The 9,684-nt window shown below is 52.4% G+C and overlaps 1 protein-coding gene across 3 annotated transcripts in view; it reads left to right on the forward strand.

Moving 5' to 3' along the window:
• The window catches only part of ESRRB (estrogen related receptor beta), a 102,201-nt gene extending 95,750 nt beyond the window's left edge, over window positions 1-6,451 (forward strand). For all 3 annotated transcript variants that reach the window (XM_069465147.1, XM_069465148.1, XM_069465149.1), the window contains one exon: window positions 6,207-6,451. In XM_069465147.1, coding sequence (XP_069321248.1) covers window positions 6,207-6,451 — 245 coding nt within the window. The remainder of the gene's footprint in view (window positions 1-6,206) is intronic.
• The last annotated feature ends 3,233 nt before the right edge of the window (window positions 6,452-9,684 follow it).

Here is a 9,684-nt window from a genome sequence, read left to right on the forward strand (position 1 = left end):
ATTGAGCAAGGGGTGGCCTGGAGTTAAAAAGATGGTGATGGGCCGGATGCAGTGGCTCACACCTGTAATCCCAGCACTTTGGGAGGCTGAGTGGGGAGGATCACTGGAGCCCAGGAGTTTGAGGTTGCAGTGAGCTATGATCGCATCACTGCACTGGCACCCCAGCAACAAAGCGAGACCCTGTCTCAAAAAAACAAAAAAGAAAGAAAGAAAGGCCGGGCGAGGTGGCTCACGCCTGTAATTCTAGCACTCTGGGAGGCCGAGGCAGGTGGATCGTTTGAGCTCAGGAGTTCAAGACCAGCCTGAGCAAGAGCGAGACCCGTCTCTACTAAAAATAGAAAGAAATTATATGGACAACTAAAAACATATATATAGAAAAAATTAGCCGGGCATGGTGGCGCATGCCTGTAGTCCCAGCTACTCGGGAGGCTGAGGCAGGAGGATTGCTCGAGCCCAGGAGTTTGAGGTTGCTGTAAGCTAGGCTGACGCCACAGCACTCTAGCCCGGGCAAGAGAGTGAGACTCTGTTTTAAAAAAAAAAAAAAAAACCCAACAAAGAAAGAAGGAAAAAAAGAAAGAAAAGAATAAAGGCGGTGATGAAGGTTAGCATTGGTTGAGTGTTCCCTAAGCCTTTGACGTCCAGACCAGCCAAGCTGGTTAAGGACACAGATTCGGTGTCCACAGTTTGCCAAGGGTCAAATCCTGCTTCTACCACCTGGGCAAGTTGCTCCACTCTGTGCTCGGTTTCTTCATCAGTCAAAGGGGGGACAGTAAACAGTCCCTACTGCACAGACTGTTGGGATTTATTAATGTGGGATTATATTATGCTCACAACATACCTGGCACATAAGTGCTCAACTTAAATTAGCCCTGAATTTATTTACTTCTTACAAACAGTCCTATGGACAAAGTTCTTGTCATAACCACATTTTACAGATGTGGAAACAGGCATGGAAAGGTGAAAAAAAATGTGTAGGGTCACACAGTTAAAAATTATCAAGAGTTAGAATTCAAACCAAGGTTGTCTGATTCCAAAATCAACCTGAGCTTACACTCGCTCCTGGAGTCTTTCAATCAAATTGCCCAAGTATGAGGAAATAAAACCTTCCCAACTAAGTGGTTTAGTCTGGCGGTAAAAAGGAGGACTCGCTCCCTTTCTTCAGCATCCACCAACTTCTGGCCATGTTATCTGGGGAGAGGGGCTGGGCATCGAGTAATGCCGGTGAGTGAACGGGAACGTCATGGATGCCCACACTTGGAGAGCCTCCACGCTGTGCGGGGTACTGTGCCGGGTGCGGGGGCGGGGGGGGGAGGCAGGAGGAAGAGAAACACAGGGTCTCTGCCCTAAAGAGAGCATTGGTCAGGAATTACACACGTAATTCTACTGTACAGCAAGGTGTGGCACAGTTCATTGCTCAGGTCTAGGTCAGATGGACCCAAGTGCAAATTCTAGCTCTGACACTTACTGGTGGCTCGACCTCGGGCAACTCAGTGTCCTTGTGTGTTCAACGGGGATACACCCAGTACCTCTTATGCGAGTGTTAAAGATCAACCAAAGATAAAACGCTTAGCCCAGTGCCTGGCCTAGAGACAATGTTCAATAAATATTAATTATCATTATTATTAATGTTAGAGGAAACAAAATGTGGAAGAGGCAGAGCTGGCTCTCAGATGGAGACAGTACACGCAGGATAACCAGCTGGTTTGCTGGCTGCTGTCCTGCTCCTACTCAAAATCTCATGCCCCAGGAAACCCCTCCGTCCCTGGAAAACTGGGACGGTTGGTCACCCTAACACATGGCTTCATGGTGACTGCCGGGGATGCTGTTGAGACCCCCCACCTTTAGCAGGTCACTTTACCCAGTCAGTGCGCCCATCCCCCAGCCACTAACAGCTCACAGCTGCCCCCTTCCCCAGACTCACCCCTTGCCTTGCCTGGAGCGTTATGTGCCCCCTCCCTTGGCAGCCTCAGCCAATGGTGGACCCGCAGAGGGCATCCGGCTGAAGCCAGGCCTGGTCCTTGCCGTGCCAGCTCCTTCCTGCCTCCCCACTTGCTTTCTCCTGAACCCACGCGCTCCGTACACCCCTGTACCTAACCCTGTCTCAGGCTCTGCTCCTGCACAACCTGACTTCATTTTTAGTTCAAATCCTTTTTGTTAATAATAAATGAATGCAAACTAACAATTAAAATGTCACATACTTCTTTAAAGATCATTTATACCTTAAATTCCAAGGTTGTAATGTAGTCTTGGTTGGAGAATGCTAACGCTGTTTTTTTTTTGTTTTTTTTTTGTTGAGACAGAGTCTCACTTTGTTGCCCAGGCTAGAGTGAGTGCCGTGGCGTCAGCTTAGCTCACAGCAACCTCAAACTCCTGGGCTCAAGCGATCCTCCTGTCTCAGCCTCCCGAGTAGCTGGGACTACAGGCATGCGCCACTATGCCCGGCTAATTTTTTTTTTTATATAGATTTTTAGTTGTCCATATAATGTCTTTCTATTTTTAGTAGAGACGGGGTCTCGCTCAGGCTGGTCTCGAACTCCTGACCTTGAGCAATCCACCCGCCTCGGCCTCCCAGAGTGCTAGGATTACAGGCGTGAGCCACCGCGCCCGGCCTAACGCTGTTTTTTTTTTAAGAATAGCTTTAGATGCACAAAACAGCTGAGCAGACAGCACATGGAGTTCCATATTCCCACCCCTGCCTTATCCCCCCATCCCCAGCACAGGTTCCCCTATTATTACCGTCTTGCATTAGTGTGGTAATTTGTTCTAATTAGTGAGCCAATATTGATACATTGTTATTAACTAAAGTCCATCGTTTCCATTAGGGTTCAGTCGCTGTGTTGCATTGTTCTTTATGGATTTTGACAAATGCATAATGACATGTCTCTATCACAACATATCATACAGAACAGTTTCACCGCCCTGCACTTCTCGTGTGCAGAGGGCAGCATCTGAACCAGCCTCTGCAGAGGGCCTGGGGGTTCCAATGGGCTGAGGAACGAGGGTGCACAAAGCCAGGTGCAGGAAAGCTGGCCGAGCCTGGCAGGTCAAATCCTCACTTCTGGGCTCTCCTGACTAATTCATAGCAGACACACAGCTCAAGCTTGCCTGTGTTGGGAGAAGCGAGTGAAGAGGTAGGAGGCCGCTCATTCGTCTGCCTACCCCGCCCTTACCTCTCAATGTAGGACTGCACCAGCTATCACCTGCCCCTCCCTGATCTCACAGGCGCACATACACACACCCTCACACACGCATGTGCACACAGGTACACACCCACACATGCATGCACATGCGTATGCATGCATGCACACACATATATACACATACTGCGCCTGAGGACCCACAATGGTTTGGTGACATGAACCCATCAGGAACTTCTATTGGCATCAACCTTTGCCTGAGTACTCACTTTGTCACATGGGACAAGGTTCCAGGAATCCAGACTTCTTCCCCCAGTGGCATCTGGCAGGCCATCCGGCAACCTATGGGCCGGTATGAGAAGCTCAAGGTGGAGAAGGAGAAGTTTGTGATGCTCGAGGCGCTAACTGACCCCCAAGAGAGACCACACATAGCCTATTTCAGGGAGCCTCGGGCCCTGGTGGGCCAGTGGGGGAGAAGGGGCAGCCCCAGGCCCCGGGCTTGCTGGCAGGTACTCAGGACGCTGGCGGCCAGTCCCTCCCACCCCCCAGAGTAACTGCGTAACTGCAGCTGTGCTTCCCAAGACCTGTGATGAAGGGCCAGTTTTTAAATGTTTTAAAATGTTCAATCCATCATGGACTGACCATTTTGTAAAATACAAGAAAAATGAATTATTAGAAAAATGAAATAGAAAACCGTATGTGCAAAAACACAAGCCCCATTTTTAAATTATTAGATACAAGAGACATAAATAAAAATTATCCTGCCAAATTGCTATAAACGTTTACTCTCAGCTTCTCGTCACAGACCAGCTGCAACCACAGGGCAGACGGGAGCCCGTCTGTGCAGCACGCTTTGAGCAGCACGCGTTTTGGGCACGTACTTCAGGGTCGGGCAGACCTGCGTTCAAATTCTGCCTCTGCTACCCACTCGCTGGGTGTCAAGCAACCTAACCTCTCTGAGCCTCAGTTTCCTCATCTGTGAAATAGGGGGAATAGCAGCTGATTGTGAAGAAAAGTCTGCAACCCTGCACGTAAGGCACCAAGCACGGGGCTTGGCGCACAGCCCTCCCAGCTCACTGCATTCCTGTTCGGCTCTGCCAGGTGTAGTGCGCAGCCGGGGGAAGAGGAGCTGGCTGGATGTAGCCCCTGTCCCCAGGAGAGATAAAACATGAACTTGACCAGAAATCGAGCCAGTGATCCCTGGCATAAGGGGGCATTGTGTAAAAGGGCTCCAGGAAAAGTCAGTTGTTCTGAGCTGGGGAGGTGGAATCTGAGCCAGGTCTCAAAGGGAGGGTTGATTCAGGAGGACAGGAAGAGGGAGAGGAAGCTTTTGTAGTGGAGCAATCAGCTCAGAACAGGAAACGGGGAAAGAATAGGCCAGTGTGGGGCTAAGGTTAAAACAGCGATCTGGGGTCAGACCAGAAGCTCAAGGGCTGCAAAGGGACTGGGTTGCAATGGGGTCGGTTCGGACAGCCAGGAGGGGTGTGGGGAGTGTCCCGCCCCAGCCTCGAGGGAAGAAAATCACCCAGGCATGCCAGAGAGTGTGTTGGCTGAGGGAGAGACACGGGCCACGACATCATCAAGGCAGTCCTAGGGGCAGCCCCAAGGGCACCAGGTGCCATCGCTGAGGTTGAGTGGACGGGAGGACTCAGGTGTGGGTCCAGTGGGGCTCAGGGGCCTGACACTAGGCAGAAGAGCAAAACACGTCGGAGGCAGCATGTGGCCCCAAACCACAGCCCCTTGGGAGCCTGCTAGCCACCGGTCACCCTTCATCCCAGCCATCCCAGCAGCTCCCTGACAGCAGAAAAAATTCATAGCCATTGATTTTGTAATTAACAGTTTATCAATGCCATCGATACAGACCTGCTGATGGATTGCAAAGAAATTAATCTTGCAATGTTATTTTATTTCATTTTTGGTCAAAGGCAGCTGCCAATTTTGGCCTCCTTGGGGAGGGTGGGAGGGGTGGAGAGAGGGAGCTGGCAGCCAGGGCCCAGCCACATTTTGGGTGCACACTCTGCATGGCTGAGAGTGTAGGGATGGAGCCGTGCTTCATCGCCCAGCTGGCAATGAAGGAATCCTCACTGCCTTGGTATCAGGGAGCAGAAAAATGTGGAGGAGATTTGAGTATGGGGCAGTAACGGCCCCGCCCTGCAAGGGCACTTGCTGCCTGCCCACCTGAGTCCTCACAATAATGCTAACAACAGCTGGCATTTATTGGGTGCTTACTAAGTGCCTGGCAACGTGCTGTTTCATTTGACCTCACACTGCCCTGTGAGAATGCATTCCTATTTTACAGTTGAGCTGGACCCAGTTGTAACCCAGCTGTCAGCAGGCGCCTCCCTGCTGGGTGTAGGTAAATTTCATTGGCACCCCCAATTCATGGCCTAAATTCAAAGCCTTCCTCAAGATTTTAGAGAACTCCCAACGGCCCCTCCACCACCGAGCCTCATGCCCCCACCACAGGGCACGCCGACACCGAGCTCCGTCCCTTTATCTGCGTCCGTATTCTGTGTTCTGTCCCAGAATTGTGTGAGGCTGGTGATCACACTGAACACCCGAGGAGCTGGTGCCTGGCAGCAGTCACAGTAACAGCAGTGATGAGGGCGGCAGTGGTGGGGGTGACGCCACTTCCCAGGCACTTACTTGTGACAAGCACTGTTCTAAACCCTTGACCTGTATTAGCTCCTTTAACCCCTGGAGGTAGGTGTGGCCACTTCCCCATGTCACGAATGAGGAACATGAGGCCCAGAGAGGTTCCATAACTTGCCTAAAGTCACACAGCTAGTAAGCCAGGGACACGGGATTCCAACTCCATCAGTCCGGCTCCAGGGTCCACCTGGCACTTCCAGGGCACCTGACAGGGGTCTCTGCTGCCACCTCTTGGTGCCTCCAGAGAAATGCTCTGCACAGATACAGGCCTAAGCCTCTGTGACCTCAGCCTGGCAGCTTAACCTCTCTGAGCCTCAGTTCAACTCTCTGCAAAGGGAGTGGTTTAGGTGGCAGCCCTGCCTGCCTGCCCCCAGGACCCCTGGCCAGGCCCACTAATGCTCACCCTTGTGCCCACAGATTCCATGTACATCGAGGACCTGGAGGCCGTCCAGAAGCTGCAGGACCTGCTGCACGAGGCGCTGCAGGACTACGAGCTGAGCCAGCGCCATGAGGAGCCGCGGAGGACGGGCAAGCTGCTGCTGACGCTGCCCCTGCTGCGGCAGACGGCCGCCAAGGCCGTGCAACACTTCTACAGCGTCAAACTGCAGGGCAAGGTGCCCATGCACAAACTCTTCCTGGAGATGCTGGAGGCCAAGGTCTGATGGCTCCGCCCACGGACAAACGGACAGACCGAGGAAGAGACCTCCACAGCCACCAGCCTCGACCTTCCACCCTGTCTTGTAGCTCTGAACTGTCCCAGAGGAAGGGGGTTCCAGCCCTCTGGCTGTGTGCAGACTCCCGGGTGCAGCGGGGTGGGGGACAGGGTTGGGAGGGCAGGGTGTGGGGTTCATCTGTAACCAGCTTTTCTTTGGTATGTTTTCCCCTCTCCATGGGCAGTGCTGAGGCCTGGGCCAGGGCTGACTCCCCTTGGGACTAGAGACCACTGGAGCGAGCGACCCCTCCCCAGCCAAACCACCCAGAGGCAGCAGGTACATTTCCTAACTCCCCTGCTCCTCCCCCATCCGCACCCGGGGAGGCGTTCTCAGCTCCCAGGACCCCGCAGACTCAGGCTGGGTGCCACCTGGAGCTTTCCTCTCGGAGAGGGCAGGTACTCAGGGGACAACAGCGTCTTTCTCCCAGAGGCCCTGCCTGCTCCGAGGTCCTCCCACAGTCCGGATGGCTCCCTTCCTCCCTCCTTCCTCTTGGCTTTGCACTCACTCGGCTCCCAGCCGGGTCGCACCCACGGGAGGGCAGCAGCTAGAGCTCATGTTTCCGGGGCATGCCCACCTGCCTGTGCTGCTAGGCCAGTGCCCCCCTGTCCTCCCCTTCTCTCCTCCCCTGGAGCTCCCTGCTCCGTCCTGACCCTACCTCAGAGCTCACGCACTCAGTGGGTTCAGCCAGCCACAGCGACTCCAGGGCCTGCAGACAGGAACACACGGGCACAGAGAAGGGCGGGGCCCAGAGCATACTCTCGGGAACCCTCTCCTGCTTCCGGCCTTTCCCCTCCCTTGGAGGGCCGGTCCAGACCAGGTGGGCTGCAGGAAGTTCAGGCCCCATGGAGGACACCTGGGGGCCTCTGATTCTGAACTGGCCCTCCTGGGAGGATCAGGGCAGGATGGGGAGAGGCCCAAACTAATCTTTGCCAAGCACAGAAAGGCGCAGCAGCTGAGATTAATGGGCAGGGGAGCCCAGAAGGGAGGGAGCTCCGCAGGGGGCAAGTGGGGGGGGGTCAGACTGCCTGATCCTTCCAGGCTCCCCCGGCCCCTGCATTCAGTGTCATGCCACGGGGCTGGCGTACCAGTGATACAGGAGGGGTTGCCTCCTGCCACCCTTGGGCCAGGAGGTTTGGCGTAGCTCCCCTGGCACACCAAGCAGGCCCAGCTCTCTGGCAGGACCCCTCAGTCCTCTCGACTGCTGTGTAGGGTGACCAGCCATTCCAGTTTGCCCAGGACTTTCCTGGTTTTATTAGGTCATTAAATATGAAATGTCTGACTTCAAATCAAAAGTTTCGTTTATTATATCTCAAGCAAGAAACAGTACAATTAGTCAAGTGTGAGCCTAAACTATCGACACGGCTTTTTCACCTTAATGGTAGCTTGTTTATGCCAGCAGCGAAGAAGCCTGGAGAGCAATTGGCAATGAAATTGCAAATAGCGTTTTCCACAGCTTGTTGGGAATTGAATATTTTTCCTTGCAAGAAGTGGTAGTCAGTTGGTGCAAGGTCTGGTGAATATGGTGGATGACAGAGAGTTTCCAAGTCCAGATTCTGTAGTTTGAGCAGTGTTGTTTGTGCAACATGTGGTTGAGCTTTGTTTTGCAAGAGGATTGGCCTGTCTCTAGTGACCAATCTCAGCTGCTTAATTGCAAGCATCCTCATCATTTCATCCAACTGGTTGCAGTAGACATTGCTGTAATCAATTGACCCGGCGCTGGACCACCAACCAGACACCATTAGATTTTTTTGATGAATATTCAGTTTTGGACTGTGTTTTTGGCACTTCATCTTTACCCAACCATTGTGCCGGATGCTTGAGATTGTCAAAAAGAATCCATTTTTCATCACACATAACAATATGGTGTAGAAATGTTTTGCCTTTATGTCACGACAGCAAAGAAAGGCAAGCTTCGAGATGATTGCTCTTCTGATGCTCGTTTAATCCACGTGAAACCCATCTATCCAGCTTCTTTACCTTGCCCATTTGTTTCAAATGGTCAAATATTGTTGGAATAGTCACGTCAAACCTTGCTGCTAATTCACGCATAGGTTGAGATGGATTCGCTTCCTCTACAGCTTTCAGCTCATTATCCACCTTGGTCTCAGGTCACCCACGTGGCTCATTTTCAATATTAAAATCACCAGAATGGAACTTCTCAAACCACTGATGCACAGTTTGTTCATTAGCCACATCCTTCCCAAACGCTTTGTTGACATTTCAAGCTATCTGCACTGCATCGGTTCCACGATGGAACTCACGTTCGAAAAACACAGACTTTTTACTTATCCATGGTTTCACAAAAATTGCTCTAAGAAAAAATTTGAAAGATAATCACAAGCCAAACTGTGCATTTGAGAGAATGAGGATGTACCTTCACAATAAACATAAACAGGAAGTGTCAAAGTGAAATGTTAGAGATAACAGCTGTCAAACTTTGTACCTAAGGAAATTGGACATTTCATCCTTAATAACCTAATAACGCTGAAAGTTCTGTGTCCCAGGAAACCCCTCAGACCTGGGAAAATGGGACAGTTGGTCACCCCATTTCTGTGGATGGCCATGAAAATCAATTTTAACCCACTCAAGGGATAGCCCTGAAGGTCCCGTCTGTTCTCACGGCTTGGCCGAGGGCAGCTTAGAGAGTCTCCCACGGGTGGCGGATACCAAGGTGGGATGGAAGACGCCATTTCCAGTCGGCTGCCTTGGCAAACAGGGGTCAGAGCGAGCCCACCTAGGGCAGCCCCGTCCCGACCCTGCTACCCCAGCCTTCCCCGCCAGGAGAGGCAGGAGATGTCATAGGACACCAGGAGCCAGGGGCCTCTCCTGCAGTTTTCTCAGCAAAGCAGTTGCCCTGGTCCCTCCTCCCTGGCTCTCCACCCCCAGGAACTGCTGGGCCTGAGTGTCCATGTTGGGAAGTGCTCAAGTCACCCCAGATAGGAGGGCTGGCTAAAACCCAGACACTACAGAACAGCTCTATGAGGATGTCCCCACGTAAACAATTTCAAGGGTTCCAAGTGACCTCACAGACCTGCGACATGTGCCCTCTCCCCTCCTAACGTCTAAGTCACTTGCTGGGCCAGCGTTGGATCTATGATCCAGGGTGCTGCACCCCCTGGCCCTCCATGCAGCACCCTTTATGCCTGATCCGGGTGGCCATACACACTCAAGGCAAAGGCATC

Source organism: Eulemur rufifrons, chromosome 2 (genome assembly GCF_041146395.1).
Source record: "Eulemur rufifrons isolate Redbay chromosome 2, OSU_ERuf_1, whole genome shotgun sequence".
Taxonomy (NCBI): Eukaryota; Metazoa; Chordata; class Mammalia; order Primates; family Lemuridae; genus Eulemur; species Eulemur rufifrons.